The sequence below is a fragment of the Nelumbo lutea genome, chromosome 5 (assembly GCF_056320005.1).
Source record: "Nelumbo lutea isolate HS-2025 chromosome 5, American lotus-T2T, whole genome shotgun sequence".
In the NCBI taxonomy this organism is placed as follows: Eukaryota; Viridiplantae; Streptophyta; class Magnoliopsida; order Proteales; family Nelumbonaceae; genus Nelumbo; species Nelumbo lutea.
In genome coordinates this window covers 22,642,347-22,662,263 of record NC_142688.1, presented here as the reverse complement: position 1 = coordinate 22,662,263, position 19,917 = coordinate 22,642,347, and the positions used below count along the sequence as shown (strand labels likewise).

The window sequence follows — 19,917 nt, the reverse complement described above, 5'->3', positions numbered from 1 at the left end:
CTCCGAGAATCTCATACCACTTAGGCGACCTTTTGGAAATCTCGGATACGATGCGTGAAGCCCACACCAAACTATGCCTATATAAAGGCACCAACCCCAATGGCATAGGGGAGCAAGTAAGCATATTCTAGCTCTCATACTCTATGATTTTTAGCTCGCAGTCTACCATGAGAGTACTGACTTAGGCATCGGAGCAACCTCGCAAGGTTAGCCACCCTAGGTCCTCTGACATTGATTCCATGCAGGTCTCTAAAGAACTACGAACCTCAACAATCAATCCAGCTCTGCACCTGATCAACCCTTTGGTCAGCACGACACCTAATAGGCGGCTCGGCCCTCTGGTCAGCTCGTCACCTAATAGGTAGCTCGACACTCTAGACAGCTCGTCACCTAATTTGCAGCTCGGCCCTCTGATCAGCTTGGCACCTAATAGGCAACTCGGTCCTCTGGTCAGCTCGTCACCTATTGTGGTGACATACCGAATGACAAAATACTTACCACAAAAATTTAATACTTGGAAACATACCGAATGACCAAAAATTAATTCATCAGATTGTATTACAAATGACAATGGAGCAATGGAGCCAATTGTTTCCAAGGTTTGTATCCTGATCGTCCTCATTGCAATGGAGCAATTCAACCGTTGTGGCAGGGCCCTTCAACCAATAATAAGAAGATGAGACATTATTGAGGTTGAATCAGCCTTTCCCCTATTCACATAAAGCACTATTGAATGTTTGAAACTATAAATTCATGTCTCATAGGGTGATTGGGTGGGGCAATTCTGATTCAAATACTCGATCATGACCCGTCATTCTAATTATATTAATGAAATCAGAAATCTTTAATTACATAACAAATTTTAATTTGCTTTGAATATATTGTGGTACTTATTAAGATTAATGTCCAAAACTTAAAGTATTATACCAATGCCATCAATAATTTTCATGGTGTCCATATATGAGTGAACACATTTTGGCTCACTTTGAATTCATCACATGGTGGGGCAAATCAATTAAAACAAGGATAGGCATTTATTAGATGACCATTGCCCATAAAATGGAAGATTTTATAGGAATTTTTGTATTGTGGTGTTTATTTACTACAACGTTAATATAGATTGCTGCATTTGCATTTTTTGTCAAATTAAGGCGGTGTTTAGCATCGTGTTCATCTTGTGGACGGAACCGGTTTACGTCCACATTTCAATTTTTCATCCATAGAAAAAACTCGTGGTCAGGGCCCATCCACAATCTATTTTTGATCTCTTGCTTTACACTTTCCCTGAAAGGTTGAAACCCTATTGTCTGTTTCACATTTTAATATTTTTGTCAATAAAATATTAATTATTTTACTTAATTTATTATTTTTTAAAAATTTTAATGTTTTTATCAATAAAATAATATTTTTAAATATTTAAATATATATTTTAAATTTAAAATATTTTACTATTATTTTTATAAAAAATTAATATTTATTGGTTAATATTAATTCATTGATGCATTTTTCAATATATTTATCATATAATTGCAAAAATTAGATATTCATGATTAACTATGTACATCATTCAAAAAATGTATATGAGATACATGGAATCAAAGTTCATACCACGCCTACAGAATGCCACTGTGGGTGTGGATTAGAACAGTCCACACAGTTTGTCTACATTTCAGAACAACTGTGGACTGTGGTGTGGTTTGGACTAGTCAACAACCACCAATTTCTCTTCCACACTACAAAATACCTCTTAATTGTTTCATTGTGCTTATGGTCAATGGTCAGCCTTTAACCATACTTTAGAGTTTTGTCAAAGGAGCCAATTGTAGAATTGTGAAATTGATGTTTTGTGGCCATTTAGGCTGCATTTGGCATTCCTTAATTTTAAGGATTTATCTCAAATTTGTAGTTAAAATGTTCCTATGAACATTTAGTTTTTTACTACAGAAAGTGGACAAGTCCTTGAAATAAGAAATGCCAAATGTAGCCGTAGTGGAAGAAAGGGAGGGAGGAAGCTGCTCATTGAGGGGAAATGAAAAATAGTTTACACTTTTTTTTTGCTTTATTCTTAGGGCAAGAAGTTTTTGGTAAAAATGATACATTGATAAATTTGGCATTTGTGATAGTCACTTGGCATCTCTTCCAATATTAAGGCCTAGGATCAAATTCACATAATTGCAGATTCTCTATGATAAGATAAGTGGAATTAATGCATAAATTACTCTGTCCACCCTTTAATCCCCAATATTGTGTAATATGAAATAAAAAGAGTTAGAAAAATAAAAAAGAAGAAGAAATTATTTAATGCCTAATCAATATATACTTCGAGTTCACATCTGCACCCCACAACATCCCACAACACTTCCCCGTTGTGTATTGGGAACATGATAATGATATCATTGACTCTGATGTTATCATTGAGAGATGTTCCGAATACATGGCAGGAATGTTCTGTGGGACGTTCTGGGGTGTAGATCTGAATTCATATACTTTTACCCAAAATGTTTAAGAAAATCGAGTGATAATTCAGTTGGTACGTAAACTGGGTAATCTCTAAAGAAATCGGTTTCAAGCCCCACTATCAGTTCCCACCACCTTTGCAGAAGGATTATTAGATTATTACTGAAAAAAGTATTGTGCTATAGGAAAAAAAGAGAATTAAGACACTTTGAAGGAAAAAGGTGTGCATTTCAATACCCCCGAAAAACATGTACATTCCCGCTTTATATTGAGAACATCTCCTGATTATAATTTTAAAAACAATATGTCATCATCGAGATATACACAATACACGGCAGGGATGTGATATGGGACGTTGCGGGGGTTTATTTGAACTCGTCTAAAAAATGTTATGTGAAAACCGGGAGGATTGGCAATTAGTCCTAATAGGAGCATAGAACTTCAAGATTATTCATGGTCATGGTATTTTTGCCTTTGTGTGGATGAATGAGCTTCGAACTTGTAACCTACTTTACCAAAAAGCAATCAAACAAATTTGCTATCAATCGACCAGGAAGAAAAAGGTGACATGACGGAGACCTGGGATCTCATGGGTAGTTCAAATCGTCTACAGTTGCATTTGTAATACTGGCCTCTTCACGATTACAAATGTCACATCTGTACGCGCCGGACCCGTAAAAGCTTACTAATTTTTGATGCATTCTCTGCGAGTGGAACCCACGTATACGGAGATGACACGGTGGATCGAGTGATTGATCAAGTTGTGGGAGTGGAACCGTAGACGAGTTTAACTCTGATTAGTGGCTTTGTTTTGTATACAAGTATATAACTAGTGTTGAAACTTGACACAGTTCGATGAATTCCACTGTTCATGGGCCCACGACCCTGTTGCATCTCACCAAAAATAACAACGCACTCCGTTGGTCAATGGTCAAAGCAATCCCTGTGGTTCTGATAGTTCTTTAATTGTCAGCTTCTATCTTCTTCTTGGCCGTGGCCGGTTTGTTGTGAGATGGAGCCCCGATTTCACCGGGATACCGGGTATTTTACTATTTTTCGGTTCGTGGGAGGGCTATCCACTTCTGCTTTCCCGGATATACCACCGTTTTGTAGTCAATTAAGGGCTCGTTTGTTTGCCGCCATGTTGAGTAATAAATACTTTCCTGGGATAGATAAATTATCCATAGAAAATGTTAAAATCTACTACCACCGTCTTTATCAGAATAAATTGAATTGAAACGTCAACAAACACTAACACTGCAATTTGTCCAAATAATTTTTACATTACACTTAAGTAAGGGTGAGCATTCGATCTATTGGATTAAAAATTGAATTGAATAAATTGAAATTTTAAAAACTAAAATGAAAGATGAAAATTGAGTCAACATTGGATTATAAAAAAATTGAAATAATGTAAATCGAAAATTTTGATTTGGTTTTCGATTAAAAACCGAATTTAATTAATATATATATATATATAATATTATATTATAATCTATAATATATATTATGAAATTGAATTCTATTATAATATATTAATATATAAATATTAAATATATAGTATACTATATAATAAATTTTGATTAATTCATTTTTTTATTAACTGAATTTTTGACTCTAACGACCAAAACTAAAATTTCTAAAAATTAAAATAACCAAACCAAATTACTCAAAAACTAAAAAAAATCAAAACCAAAATTTTCAGTTTGATATTTCGGTTTTAACCATACTCACCCAAAACTTAAGGTTGTATTTGATTTAAAGAAAAAAAATAGGAAAAAGAAAGAAAAATTAGAGAAAAAGTTTGTATAAATTTTCATTCTTTCCATTCCTTTCCCTAATTTTTCCTTCAAACCAAATATATCCCAAATGATCAAGCAGCGGTTAATTAGGGCAATCCAATGGCAATTTATTCATGTGAATTAGACCCAGTAGAAAAACGGGGAGTCCCAAATTGCCCTAAATCCGTACAAACAAGGGATGAAGAGAATCGATGGCTGAGCCAAGCCGTGCGATTCTTCTTCTGTTGCTTTTGGGGGATGGAGGGGACCACGGGCACGTGCTGTGGGCGTTGCTGCAATCGACACGTCAAAGAGGTGTTGTTCCCGAGCATGTTTTTTGGGGGTGTGTGTCGAGTGTTTCACTGATTCACTCTTTGTTTATTGACACCCGCTAGGTTTCTGCGTCGCACGTGTGGAGCTGACTGACTCTCTGCACCAAAAAAAAAAAAGAAAAGTACCGGAAAATATCACAAGGATTCCCATATGAGATTGATAGGCCAGGCGACGCAAGGTTTGTGGGCTCCACCATCTGAGCTCGTTGTTTGTCCATATCTCTACCCGTTCAAACTGAACAAAACCTCTGTGTCCCACGGTACCAAGTGGCCCTCTTTCTATTCTATCATTATTGCCTCACCTTTCAAAGGAAAAGTTCGCAGAAAGGCCCCGCTCTTGCTCCATCTCGCCCTAGTTTATGTCAACGGCCGACGGTTCAGATGATCTTCCTCTCTGAACCTAGCGTTTTATCCTATCTTAGGTTTACACAGCATCGGTTCACCTTATTTATATCCATCGGCAAACGACTCGGCTTCATAGTTGGCAATATACGGTTGAGCTTTTTTACTTTTGTTGCAATCGGCAATCATACCATGTTTTCCTTATAATCACATTCCCATCCTATTATTATTTTAATCAACAATTAAAAGTACATAGTTTAATAAGAAAATTATATAATCATAAATCGATGATAATGTTCGGTTTGAATTGACCAATATACCCTCGTCCGCATTAACCGCTGGTTCCTAGGCGTCATTCCACAATGTTTCAGGTAACAAAAACCTAGAACGCTGAATCCCCTTGGTGAGTCTAATCTGACGCTCCGAATTAGTTTGTAATCTGATTGTTTTTTGTTATCGAAGCTCGTGTTAGCGATTAGCGAAGCCATATAAAGATAACAAGGACCGGGACAATTTGGTAATTTGGGATGCCAAGGTCTCTAGTCCGGAGGCCTGAGTCCTGAGTCCTAAAGATTCATTTTTTCAGTACTGACTGAGGTCATGTATTCACTATTCACTCATCTGGGGCCTGGTGCCTCCATGGTCTCACTCATTCTGGCATTGATGCTCCTTAACACTATACGTGGCAAGCATGTTAGCCACTTAGACTGTCATTTGTTCGTCGATGCCAAAGGTCATGAGTGCCACGAAAAAAATTATTTTACACGTGTCGAACATCCTGACTGTTCAATATACGTTAAAACGTACGTTTCAAATGATTTTCCATAATTTACCATTGACCACAAATAGGCAATATTCGAGTACGGATTTATTGACGGTCCTGAAACGCCGTGATTGGCTGAGGTAGAATCTCTAGGGGTATTTTCGTAATGAAAAACTTACAGGTGTCGTAATTTTAACCCTAATGAACCTAGAGAAGTAGAGATATTCCTTTACCAAAATTTACGGTAATGATAATAATTGAATTGTTTTTCTGATCATCAATGATGATGAAAATTTGCAATTCACGAAACCCCAATGGAGGGGTCCCACGTTAGGGAGAGATGGTCCCATCAGAAAAAAAAAAGAGGAGTAAGTGGAAATGAAGTTCCGAAATTACCCTTTTGTCTTCTAGAAAGCATAGGGAAGAAGAGGTGACGGTGAGGATGGGAGGAGAATACAAGTGGGTATTTTCTCTTACTACTGCAATTATTAATTGTAAAGAAAGCGTATTCCTCGTGACTTATCTCTTTTTTCTAAAGAGATGAAATAATAGAAGAAGGAGAAAGAGGACATAAGAGGAGGCGAGGTTCTCCTGCTTGTGCGCGTGTCCTGTGTGGGTGCGAGGGAGAGAGCGGTTGTGAGTAGGATTTTCTCAGGGTTGGGAGGTAGTAGTAGTGGTCGGAAAGATGACGACTAGATCGTCGGGAAGGCTGCCGACGTGGAAGGAGAGAGAGAACAACAAGAGGAGGGAAAGGAGGAGGAGAGCGATCGCGGCTAAGATATATTCCGGCCTGAGGGCCTATGGGAATTACAAGCTTCCCAAGCACTGCGATAACAACGAAGTCCTAAAAGCTCTCTGCGCAGAAGCTGGTTGGATCGTCGAAGAAGATGGAACCACTTATCGCAAGGTTGTATTTTCATTTTTTTTTAATTTTTTTTCTTCTTATTTTTCTGTTTCTTTTTATTTTTTTGGGGATTGGTTTCTATTGATTTGTTTGCAACTGATGGGCTCGCTCATATTTCTGTTCTCGTTGCTTTTGAGATCTAAAGGATCTAGGCCGTCAGGGGTTGTTAATGTGTTCTCCGAGGTCTTTGTTCTTCTTAAAACATGTATTTATCCTTTTTTTTTTCAATTTAGCTATGAAAATGGGGTTGCTTTGATCTTGATTTCTACGCTCATGTATTTTTCTTGCTTTCTCTGTCTTTTTTCTAGGATATCAGTGGTACTAATGTGGGTTTTGGTCCTTTTCCTCTTTTTTTTTTTGGGTGAATGAGCTGCATCTAGCTACGACGGATGCATTTCTTTTCTGATGCCGAGGTATTTGTATAGATTTGTTGAAATGGAACACCTTTTTGATGTTTTTGTCCACTATTCTCTTTTCTAAATTAGGATTCCCTTTAAAAATCACTTCTGCTAAATGGGTTAGTTGTTTTAAGGGTTTGTGTTTGTTTTTTTAGTAATTGGTTTGTGTTTAATTAAGTCGTAGAAATCATCATATTACCGATTATAGATGTCTGGAATACATTTTATGGGTTTTCTATGTAAAATATTATAATCCCATTTTTGTTGTTGATGATTTCCTCTTCTGGTTTCTTTCAATTTCTCCTTCTGCCATGCATGAGATTCACTGACAAGTTTTGTAATTGTCTTGATTTAGTACTTATGAAAACACTTATGGTCTCGTGAAAATCTAAACGTTTACGGGTAATGGGTTTGAGAAAGAAAGGAAAACCTTCTGTAAAAAAATTGCAGCTTTATCAATTTAGATCCTCAAAACTCCCTCCAATGTAACAACATTGCCTCTTTTAGTTTTCCTCCACCTAACCTCTACGTTGTTGTCTCTTGCGCAGGGATGCAAGCCTCCGCCGAGTGATGCAGCTGCAGGCACTTCAACTAACATCAGTCCATGCTCATCCTATCAACCCAGTCCAGCATCCTCCTCATTCCCGAGCCCTGTTCCTTCCTACCATGCCAGTCCCACTTCCTCCTCCTTCCCGAGCCCATCGAGAATGGATGCCAACCCATCTTCCTACATTCTGCCCTTCCTCCGCAACCTGGCTGCCATTCCCTCATCTCTCCCCCCACTCCGAATCTCTAACAGTGCTCCTGTCACTCCTCCTCTGTCTTCTCCAACTTCAAGAGCTCCTAAACTGAACCCTGACTGGGAATCTCTTTCCAACGGCTCCTTGGGCTCTTTCCGTCGCCCATTTTTTGCTGCCTCTGCTCCTGCAAGCCCTACTCGCCGTCACCATCAGCCACCTGCCACCATACCCGAGTGTGATGAGTCTGATGCTTCCACAGTTGATTCTGGTCGATGGGTCAGTTTTCAAACAGTTGGTCCTGTCGCTTCTCCATCTTCGCCTACATTTAACCTTGTGAAGTCTGTGACCGAGCAAAACTCTAGCAAGGATGCTGTTGTAGGTCCCGGAGGGATGAGCTGGGGAGCAGCTGACAGGGGACGGGCAGCAGAGTTTGAGTTCGAAAGTGAAAGGGTGAAACCTTGGGAGGGAGAGAGGATTCACGAAATAGGAGTGGATGATCTAGAACTCACGCTTGGGAGTGGAAAAACTCGGAGTTAAGCAACTCAGTGGGGGATACTGAAGATGTTAAAAAGGAAAAGAAGAGCTTGTTCCCATTGGTAGCCATTTTCACCACCCAATGTAATTGGATGTTGGTTTCATTCGGCCAGGTGTTGGCAAGCGGCGTGGTGGTTTTTATGCTTTGGTGCCCAAATGCATCTTGTTCTCACTCACTGTGTTCTGGGCCAAATCACAATGCCAGCGCCAGAACCCAGATTCAGGGCCTATTGGAGGATAATCAACAGTCCTGGTTACCGAGCAGATGGACTCCATCTCTGTGTCAGGTCGATGTTTCAGGGAAGTGCTGACGGCTTTCTCAATGGCAAGGAACAAGGGGAGTGAGGTGGGATGCTAGAGCTTCATTTTCTTCTATTCTTCATAGGTTTCTTGTGTTCTTCTCTTCCTTTGAACTTGTAGTGATCAGACGATCCAACTAGGTTGAAAGCTTAAATGTAGAAATGAACTATTTTACTTCAAAAAGTTATAGAGTTGCTACTTCTTTTTTTTCTACTCTTTGCGTAACGACTCAAATCTGTAGGAATACAATCTCAGTCGCTTTTTGAGTTATTTCCTTTCTATCCACAAAGAAACAGTCTTTGCGTTGAAGGCGAGGACTTCTTGTTTTGTTTGCTTTCTGGACGCTGGACAACGCAGTTGGAGAAAAGAAACATAAAACTAGTTTGATAAAAGGGATATGTTCATGTGTTGTGGTTTCATGGCAGTTTTCCATTTCCCCATTGCGCCTCAAATAAACCCAGAAAACACAAGTCAGAAGCCTTTATGGAAGGTTGAGAGACGTTGATGATAGACGTATTTCTCCCCTGCAACCGTTGATTTACATTTGTACATGTAGAGAAAAATAAAAATAAACAGAGTCCTTGTTTCCATCGTGTGGATGCTTGTGTAAGAAACACAAACTTCAATCCTAAGTTTGTTTGCTGAATGAATGATCATTCTTACCAAAAAAACCCCGCAAGTCTGAAAGCAAAAACTGTGGGCTAACATTTATATTTTTGGTTAAAATAACAATTTCTGCCTGGGGTTCCAAATTAGTCAAAGATACATTGCATCAAATCAAATATCATGCCCAACCTCCTAGGGAACTGTTTACAGAATAAACATAAAAAAACCCTCCTAGGAACTTATGCGCTTATATAATATAAGATCCTTACTCCTTGTACGACGATGGCAAGAGAGGAAAAGATCATAAACGCTTGACACTTAAACCCAAAAAAACAATGTAAACAGACTTGGGAAAAGATAATAAACGCTTGACACTTCAACCCAGAAAAACAATGTAAACAGACTTGTAGTGGTAGCCCTTTTCATTTAAATATTTCAAGTCACCCATCGATGAGAAAAAGGGTTTTGAGGAAAGTAAGGAATTCAAATCCTTAAAGCTCATGTAGTTGGTCAAAAATGGTGGCGGTTCTTTCCAGACTGACTAATGAGGAGAGGAAGTAGCTGAAAACTCAGAACTATTCCAAGCGGAACAAAAACTCTTATGGATCCACTCACCATTGCTTATTTGTTGCAATGTCATGTCCACGAGCTCCATGCAAAATTAGTAGTTCGGCAAATGGTAACCACTGCCATTATTCAATGTCCAATCAGCGGACTAACTGTTGTAATGAGCCATTATTCAGTGTCTAATCATGGGCCTAACTGGTCCCCCTTTGCCCCAAAAAATCAACTAAAAAAAAAAAGAAAAAGAAAAGAACAAAAGTTACTGGTCCTATGTATTCATCCCTCGTTACATTTCATCTGGGCAGTTAAGAGGTCAGTACGAGACTACTACGAGTTCATGCCTGTGATTCTCCAATTTAACCACTCCACACACTTCCAGAGTCGACTCCACTGTGACTGGGGGTGCAGCTCACCACGAGGCATTGGGGTGGTCCATATGATATACGAGCATGACTGGCATTTTATTACATACCCACCATAGCCACAGCCACAGACACGAACATGGATGCAGAAGCAGACAGACTAAGGCTCCGTTTTGCACGTATTTCTGTATCCACTGTTTACAAGTCGGGCATATGAGTGTCGCAGATCGCACCGTGGTCTTTTTTCATTTGGTTCATAATAGATTTAGCTGCCAAAAGTTGGTGCACAAGAAAGATGTGAGAAACTCATTTTGGGTTGATTTTGAGAAATTTTAAGTGGAAATTTTCACGTATTTCTTGCTTTATTCTCATGCAAAATGGCATGGAAAGATGTGCGATAGCCAAACTAGCTTCGGGCTGTTCAGATCTTCATTTCAAAACTCAATGTGTTTTTTGACTGTCAGAACTACCAGAAGATCTTCCCAAAAAGATTTGCCATTTTTTTTTGAAAAATGAAAAAATTTGCCAAATGGCCCCTAATACAATACAGCCTTTGAGTACTAAAATTTGTTTGATTAAATCAATTTCTGAAAATTCCAATCGGATGGTTGACAGCACTTTTGGGACTTATGTTTCAATCAGACGGATAATGCTTATTACTCTGTCATTTTCCTCAGATTTGAAGGGTACTGAATGAAATGTAGAAATCCCCACACTTGGTGGGCCGGATCCTATCTATCCATCTGCAATACAGAGCGCCGAACCTTCTATTAAATTGCCCGAGCCTTCTATTAAATTGCCCTTACTCTTGGTCTTTTGGTCAAACGGGCATTTCAGAACAGAAAAAGACCGCCTCGCCTGCGGTCCCTTCCCCATGTGACATATGTTTTCTTTTTTCATGGAAGCATGTGAGAGACTGTGCGAGAGACCAATACCACGCTTATTTGTTTTTAATGTACATGGTACAGTCCCTTCCCCTTCTCTTGCTGTAGGCCTGTTGGGGATTTTTCTGTCGCTAAACAATGGTGAATAGCCATGAAAAATTCAACTTGAGAGATCGATCGCTCTGCTACTGTAACAACAATCGCAATTCTGTATCTTGGGTAGGCTAATCCAAGTAAAGAAGAGCTTGATTGTTAGGACAGAAATCACAGAACTGCAAATGTAAATGACAATTGAACCACAATCACTGCATTCGTTCTGCTTATCTGCTGTAATAAAACAACTCTTTAGCATGTGCTAATATGGATGGGATCAGGATCCAACGGCTGAGATCATGATACAAACGTCTTGGGTTTCGCAATGGCATCCCCTCTGGAAATGCAGGAGCAGGAGGAGAATTTTCCTGGCATTAAGACCAGTTGATGATTCTCAACATTCTCAGGTTCACGAGACATACAAAATTGAAGGGTTCAGTTTGACCGAACATGCTCTGCTTATTGTAGCCCATTTATTTCTCAAAACAAAATATAAACAGACCATCTACAAGAGTTTTCAGTAATAGGACCATGGTTTAATATTTGATTTCAAAGCAACAGCGGTTTTGATGGATCGTTGAAAAGCATAACCTCCTCAACTACATGGATTAAATACAAATTTCCCCTTGAAAACTATTATTTTGGGTGGTTCAAGTTATACACAACAGATGAAGAAACGTGCTAACAGTAACAGAACATCAAAAGATACACTCCCCAGTCCCCGGAGACTGGAAAAAGAAGAAAAAAAAAAACAATCCCATCACATCTTTTACATCTTCCATACTACAGATTGTTTTTTTCTTTTTTTTTGATGAATTCCATACTACAGATTGTTTGATTGCAGGAAATAGGCAACACGGAAATTCAGTTGTTAGATAAACATGTTTTCTCCAAAGCCTTAGCCATTACTTCCATATTCTCAGTCTTGGCTTTTAAATCCTTCTGGATGTTTGAGTTGCACTCTTGGTATCTGAAGCAGGTGACAAGGTGATCATTTACAATCCCTGCTACCTGCATGAATGAATAAATAACACTGGGTCCCACACAACGGAAGCCTTTCCTCATCATATCCTTGCTCATGGTCTCGGCCTTTGGTGTCTTAACTGGTACTTGCCGTGCATAACGAAATCCATTTCTCAAAGGTTTGTGATTCACAAAGCTCCAGCAATAGTTGGCAAACGAACCGAACTCCTGCTGAACCTGCAGAAGAGGAGCAAATTATAAGATCAAAAACATCCTTTGGTTGTGTTAAGTGTGATGCAATATTTGAGTCCGAAATAAATTCTATGCGTGTAAACAAAAAACACACAATTGCTAAGTTGAAGAGACAATCTGAAGTGTATTAAATTTGAAGTTTTGCTTCAAGTTTTTAACCTCTTCATTCAATCAAAATCTTTTAAGGCAACGTCCCATTTTTTACCACACCTATATGATCCACATGATGCAGTTGAAAAATGAGTGTGTATGATCCACATGATGCAGTTGAAAAATGAGTGTGAGCAGAGGATGGGGTCTTTTCACAAGTGTTTATTACCTTTATTATCTGCCTGGCGTTCTCTACAACAGCGCGAAGCTTTGGCTCAGATAGCAAGGTGCTGCTACTTGTTTTAAGTGATAGCACCTTCTTTTCAGTAAATTGTGCAACAGTTGCAGGATCAAAATTGTCAAAGAGCGTCCTGGCAAAAGATCCAATAAATGTCAGACAACATACACCCAATAAAGGCGTGAATTTAAATGGAGGCACTAGAGTCATATACTTGAATATGTCTCTCTTGTTAAGAATAGTTGGCCAGCTGAGTTCAGCTAATGCTTCTGATAAGACAAGCAGCTCAAACAGCTTCCTATCATCATGGACTGGGACACCCCATTCTTCATCGTGGAAAGAAATATAAAGTGGATCTATGATGCAAAGACCAAAATAAGTTAAAGGCATAGGAGCATTGTCTTAACCATACATATAAGAATGGCTGAGCCCATAGATCACAAATTCAAACCAATGAAACAATAGACATTTCTTTGAAATATGCCTAAGACTGATATATCTCAATTAAAAGTGCAACTTTTATGACCATTCACTGAAATCTTGCAAGAAAAATGTATATCCTCAAGGTTAATCCCCAAACTAGCAACATGTCAGAGTTCAAGATCTCCTTGTAAATATGCATCCAAACTTTGCCTCAAGGATCCAAATTCATACCTTAACTCCTTCAGAAATGTATACAACAAACATATAAGAAAATTTCATCCCTAATGGAGCACTTGTGGTTTTCTGCCATCTGATCATTGCCTAATTCCTAAGGTCAATTTAGCTGTGTGTTCTTGGCTTTCTATAAATTAAGCATCTTTTCAAAATAATGCTAATGCAAGCAATAAAATTTGTACAAATTTCATTTGCAACAAAAGTCAGCCCTAAAAGTCCAACTGATTTACACCCTGAGATATCATATAATTTTTGTCAAACTTCAAAATCCTACATGTGCTCAAAGCACTCCTATTTGCTTTTTGATGAGTCATTGTTCGAAATGTTCTTAAATCCTAAGCAATACATTATTCTAAATTTTAAATCAATATGGTTCCAGTACAAGCAACTTTTTTGGTAATTCACATTGCTGGAAACCAAGAGAAACCTTAATGTGTCCTTACTGACATGTAACAGGGGACAATCAGTAAGAAACATCAACCGCTAAGTTTTTTAATGAATTGATCAAATACGATATTTCAGTCTTCTTCTTTGTCCACCCAAACAGGTCCTTCGATTCATGTAATTGTCTGCGTGTGTTTTCTATAGATAATGTTGAATCTAAAAGTGTGAGAGGAGTGAAAAATAAATGTTACATTTTGCTTTTCTTTTTGGATCATCAATGTTACATACTGTTTTGTCTCACCTCTTAAGATGAAGGATTCACCTTTGTGAGTCCTTCCCGTTTGACTTTGATGTAAAGGGGAAACCTGGGTAAATCTAGGTGCATGGATCAATCATATGTTCAAAGCTAATGCCACATGTGGCATGCCCATGACCTAGTCTGACTGAGTCAGAGCTGTGACATCTGCTGATATTGCAGCAATAGCAACATGCTGCAATGCTCTGGACTAGTAAGAAAACCAGGTGAAAAAGGAGAACAAAGAAGTCCCTGCATCGGAAAAATGGGTTATTGATCACGAAGAAGTTCAGTTTATGGACCATTAAAAGTATGGTTTTAAAAAAGATTCATCTGAATTAAGAGATACTTGTATCACTTATGTAACTAATATGTCACACGGATCATCATTTCTCATAATATGTAAGAACTGTTCCACACTTATGACCTGGATACCGACCATGTATACCTTTACTTGGTATTGAATGTCATCAATTGTGGAGTATAACATTGCTGGAGAAAACTATGTTTTGATGTTTAATTAGTTTCTTAAGTTTCCGCATATGGGAGATTAAGATGGGAGCTCTCTTAAGTTACATTATTTTTAGAAATTACCGGAATTTCCACGGACTTAGATACACGAATTCAAATTCCTAAAAAACAGGATTGCCTATGTAGTTTTTTTTTTGATAATTATTGCCTATGTAGTTTCTTACAACAGTTCCATGTTTTTATTTAAGAAAATGGAGTTAAAGATAAACGCATTAAAGTTTGAATTCCAAATGGAACGAAGCATAGCAAATACTCTCACCGAAAAATGATAATGATAAATAAATAAGCTCCTCAAAGTCTCAAACAACGAAGAAGAAAGAATCCAAACAAAAAAAAAAAAAATCAAAAGAAGGAAGCGTGTGAAGAGCACATATCTCTTACCAGAATTTTGTGTAATCCAATCGCACCGCTTTGCTAGAACTGGTGGCGTCGGAGAAGGGACCTCAACTCCATCCGGAACAACCTTCGTAGGCTTTGAGCCATTCTTTTTGATCCTCAAGCCCGTCAGGGCCTTGGCTCCTTCAGTAACAACCTTCTCAGACTTCAAGCCGTTCTGTTTGACTCTCATGATGCTCGCTGTTTTCAAGGAAGAGCTGCTGCAAGAAGAATCCGAGGAGCATGAACTGTCGACCGAAACATTACGCTGGATAACAGACTCTGGCAACCTTCTCGTTTCTTGTGGTTTCTTAAGACCATCCTTTTTCCGTTTCGCATCTTTTGATTCTGAAACCCTAACTCTGTTTCCAGCTGGTCCCAGAACAGGTCTGCCTTCAGTCTCCGGTTCGGTTGATGATTGAAGTACAGTAGCCACAGACATTGCAAAAACTCTCTTTCTTCAAGTCTAAGCCTTTTCCGCCCGACGTAAGATCCAACGACAAGCAAAGTAGCTAACTTTCCATTAATGTACCCTCTGAGAAAGCTCTGCGACAAGTTTTGGCTCTCGATTTCGGTACTCAGAGAGGAACCGGGTACATATCCGGTGCCTTAAAATTAAAGTAGAGAAGAAACCCTAATCAGTAAACACAATAAAATGTGTAAAGATTTAGGGGGGCTTAGGCTTTGGAGAATGCACAGAAATGAACAGGAGGGCGGGAGGAGAGACCACAGAGCCGGAAAACGACGAAAAAACGGACGGGTTTTGGAGGTTTAAACAGAGGAAACCACCATCCAAATAGCGACCGATGATAGCCAGTCACATTGCTCCCGTGTCGGTAGAACCTTTTCTGACCAATGTTTTGAACGGTTGGAACATCGACGAAATACCGACAATACCATTCGTATTCAATTGAAATTTCCAAACTAACCTCCATTAGGTCCTCATATGGATGGGCCTTATGGAGACTGGAGGTTTCCATTTTCCCATGCGGAAGTGAAACACAACATGGGAATGGCATTTCATGGAGTGGGGTCAGGAATGGGCATTCCCCCATATAGGAGAATCTCATTCCGTCTAAAATGGGAATGATAATTCTATTCCATTTAACCATTCATACTCCTATGCCAAACAGAACCTAAACTCTTCTTTGTACCATTTTTAACCATCGAAAGATCATGCAAACCACATTGAAGTTTCGTCGTTTTTGTATCCAATGCTTCATTTTAAATGCTTTCAACGGTAAATGGAGGGTGATTTTCCCCGACCTCATCATAGTGGGACACGTGGGCGTGACTCAGCATAAGTGACAGTTCAGCACGATCAATCCGTCAAGGTCCAACGTGGCAGCTCGACACCAGGTGACACTCCGATTATCCCGAGCTCCTCCCAAGTAAAGGAGCCCTCGATTGAGCTCCTCCCAAGTAAAGGAGCCCCCGAGCTCCTCAAGGGAACACCTCGAGCTAAGATTCTTCCATAGGTATCCCAAACCAGGGTACTGCAAGACAGGGATCTCTTGAGCTCAAGGCACTTCAGGGTGAGCTCGGGAGCCTCCTTATAAATTTGTTCCAACAAGCCTAAGTAGGCTGCCTCGGGTAGAATAATCTCAGCATGGCACCTCCAGCTCGACACAAAGTAGCTCGGTGCAAGGTAGCTCACAAGAAGGCAGCTCGGCGTATCACAGGAAGATCTCCCCTGACAATCGTACTTGCCAAACCTGGAGCCCTACACCCATGTCTCTTGCTAAACGGCGTCGTGCCTACCAAACCTGAGAGGTGTCCCCCATTTGATAGAGTCATGCCCTACAACAGTGACCTGCGCAGCCCTGGCAAGTAACGACTGCGATAGAGAATCAGAGGCGGTTATGTCAGATTTGACAGGACACCATTATATAAGAACTCCAACCCCTGGAGAGGAAAGGTAATTTGATTTCGCACTATCTGCACTCTTAGCTCTCCTTATATTCTTTGCAATTCTCTCTCGGAATTCTAACTTGATCGTCGAAGTGCTCTCGTCGGGCGAACTCCCCAGGAATCCTTCACTGTCTTCTCAATCTCAGATGTTGTCTTTCGCCAACTAGGAGTGATCTGATCGTACTATGTCATTAAACATTGAATGCTTCGGCCAATGAAGAATAATTTAGAGGCGGGGTATTTTAAGTTATTATGCAAAGCAACGGGGGCATGCAGTTAGTTCAAGGGATAAGGAAGCCGGTAACTGTGGGGTTGGCTGTGTGTGTTATTCAGTTGGTGGAGAAATCGGTTGGAGGCACATACCTTGGTTGGCAAGTTCCTTACCGTTACGAAAAAGAATGCCAAGGACCAAATAACACCCCACCACCACACAAAACTCCCCCAATAAAAGTAAAAATAGAACAAGAAAGTAGGTATACAACGGCTAGTTTATCCTTCACTTTTCCTCCTATAGTCCTCCCCATCCTATCCCACGTGAGAGTGAGCGAGGTTGACTGATTGTGGTCTTTACCTTAGCTTAAAGCTTTGGTACAGTGGGCCGAGGTGATAAATATGAATACTGGGCCCTTGCATTACCTAATTTGCGGAAAACACTGGTTTGTTATGGATTGGCATTTTTTCATGGTAACTGAAAGACAAATATCTAGTTTTAGTGGGATATGCTGTGATGTGATCCAGCAACGTAGATCTTCAACAATTCCAATCCAAGGCCCACTCAAATCTGTTCTCATCTTTCCCACAGCTGAGACCAAATTCCGTTATGCTTTTTGCCCAGAATTTATCCCATTATAGACCCAACCTGGCCCACTCAAGTTCCCTTTTTTTTCCGCATCATAGATTTTCCTTTTTTTTTTTTTAATTGCAAATTATTAGTGAATAAAATGTTTAGCTTACATAGTTAATTACAGAAGCTAATGAATAATATCTGGAAACTACTGAAACAAAACGGTGGCTAATTAACTGTAAGTGTAACCTGCTTACAATGGTTCCTTGAGCACTTGGACTCGGATAACAAGCTTAGCGCCTTAGCCTGAACCCAATCCGTTTTGATACATGGGCCATCATATATTAAATTTATTGCAGGATCCAACCTAAAAGACCGAAAGCAGTAGCCCAAACCTTGAAAGCGGTGGGTTGGACTCGGACACCCTTCATGGTAGCCCAATATAGGTCCAATTCAACCCAATAAATACTTTGGACAATTTTGGATCAATCTAATTTAATGTCCAGACCGTTGAATTTGTTCAAATTAGTTGTAATTTAGATTGGTTTCAACTCGAACCTTGTCCATTAACATTTGTATTATTATCTTTTATGAATGAATCAGATATTGGTTCAATCCAACTAAATCCATTATGGATGGACCAAGTGTCTATTCCAATCCAATAAATACTTTGGACCATTAAATCTGAACTGATCCAATTCAATGTTTTATTGATTTGTTCAATCAGCTCAAATTGATTTGTCCAATCAGCTCAATTCGGAAGGTGTACAAATATAAATATGTAGAGTACACTAAAAATCAATTATGCTTCGTTTGGAAGGAATACAATATAAATATGTAGATTGCAAAACCTTGTATTTTATTTTATTTTATATATATTTGCTCTGTATTTGTACCCCTTCCAAACTTACCCTTACGCAGGTCCCACCTTGGCTGTTGGTCGAGGCATCTCGTATCCAAGAATTGCACATATTAGATGTTCAGAAAAAAAATGTCCAAGAACAAGAATTTCAGTCTAGCTGCTGCTCTAGTGAACATAAATAAAATGAAGGGCTGTTGGGCTGAAACTTGGTTCAGGACTCTTCAAAGACAGCTTCACTCTCCAAGCCCAATTCAACAGTAGATCAGCTTCATCTAAGATGAAACCTAAGTTTGGTTAACTGAACAGAATTCGGATTGCTAAATGCTTTTGTATGTGTAGCTGGCTGTGGAATCAATGATAGTTCCCCAATCCCCATGCTTTGTGATAAAATACATGGGCCTCACAGTTAGGGATTTGAATAGTTGGGCCTCGTGTATTTTATAAATGGTGTGAGGAGTTATTATTAGTTCCACAGTATACTGTGTATTTCAAAAACTGCACGGCAGGTGGTCCCATCTCCCAAACCCATAACCCCCAATCCTGATGCCCAAGTCTCCTATTCCCACGTAGCAACCACCTATGGTGGTCATGAAGCTGGATTCTGAATAAACCCTCCACAACGTCTCACTGCACATTCGTGCCGTGTGTTGGAAATATCTCACTATGATTATATCATCATTTCTGATATTATCATCAGGAGGTTGTGGGGGGCAGTTTTGTGGACGGCTGACTTGAATTCTTGCAAATAGTGCTATCAATGCCTCGATAAAACCAAATGGACCCAATCAAATATATCGGTTCTGGTTCGAACTGGGATTTTTTTTTTTTTTTGAAATAGCTCATGAGCATCGTATTTCATTCAATCAAGAAATTGATACAAAAAAGGCTAATGAGGCCAATCAAAAAACTTTGGAACAATTTTTCAAGAGATCAAAATAAGACAGTGGATGAAGGAGGATCAAAAGATCTTCCGCAAATGAGAAATGATGAGGACAAATCACCAACAAAAGAAAATAAACTCATCTCCAAACCACCAAACCACCACAGATTGCGGATGGAGCTGACAGGAGGAATCTAAAAGACTGCCATCACCGGAAACTCACTATGGGCAGCATCGACCGGATAACCGCAAACGGGACTTACCACGAACAACAACTGCTGAAGAACTGCGAACTGGCAGAGGAGGAAACCAAAAACTGCCTTCGCCTACAAACAACGAGCTTGAGCGAGGACCTCGAACAGCATCAGACCACAAACAGAAAAAACAAAACCTTGAGAAAACTCAAGAGAAAAACCTCAAGAAAACTTGAGAGGGAGGCTCTCTTAAAATGGAGAGAAAGAGGAGGGAGAAAAACCAAAAAGATGAGAAACGCGGAGGAGAGCCCAGATGGGCGGCTCCCTTAAGGGGATCTTGAAGGGAACTGCACCCGACGAAATCCCTTTGAGAGCGCTTTAACAAAGAAACCTTAGCGAGAGAGATTTCTCTGTTCGAACTGATACTTACTCCTTACACTG

The 19,917-nt window shown here is 39.5% G+C and overlaps 2 protein-coding genes across 2 annotated transcripts; one reads left to right on the top strand and one right to left on the bottom strand.

Annotated features, from left to right (window-relative positions):
* Window positions 1–6,113: 6,113 nt before the first annotated feature.
* On the top strand, window positions 6,114–8,764 carry BZR1 (Brassinosteroid signaling positive regulator (BZR1) family protein). Its single transcript, XM_088942633.1, has 2 exons — window positions 6,114–6,582; window positions 7,526–8,764. Exons 1-2 carry the CDS (start codon window positions 6,361–6,363, stop codon window positions 8,252–8,254), a joined length of 951 nt encoding a protein of 316 aa, XP_088798759.1. The 5' UTR covers window positions 6,114–6,360; the 3' UTR covers window positions 8,255–8,764.
* Window positions 8,765–11,668: 2,904 nt separating this feature from the next.
* LOC148850958 (DNA glycosylase superfamily protein) lies at window positions 11,669–15,664 on the bottom strand. Its single transcript, XM_088942632.1, has 4 exons — window positions 14,852–15,664; window positions 12,818–12,959; window positions 12,595–12,736; window positions 11,669–12,260 (listed from the first exon to the last, which is right to left on the bottom strand). The coding sequence occupies exons 1-4, from the start codon at window positions 15,285–15,287 to the stop codon at window positions 11,925–11,927; spliced, it is 1,056 nt and encodes a 351-aa protein (XP_088798758.1). The 5' UTR covers window positions 15,288–15,664; the 3' UTR covers window positions 11,669–11,924.
* Window positions 15,665–19,917: the final 4,253 nt, after the last annotated feature.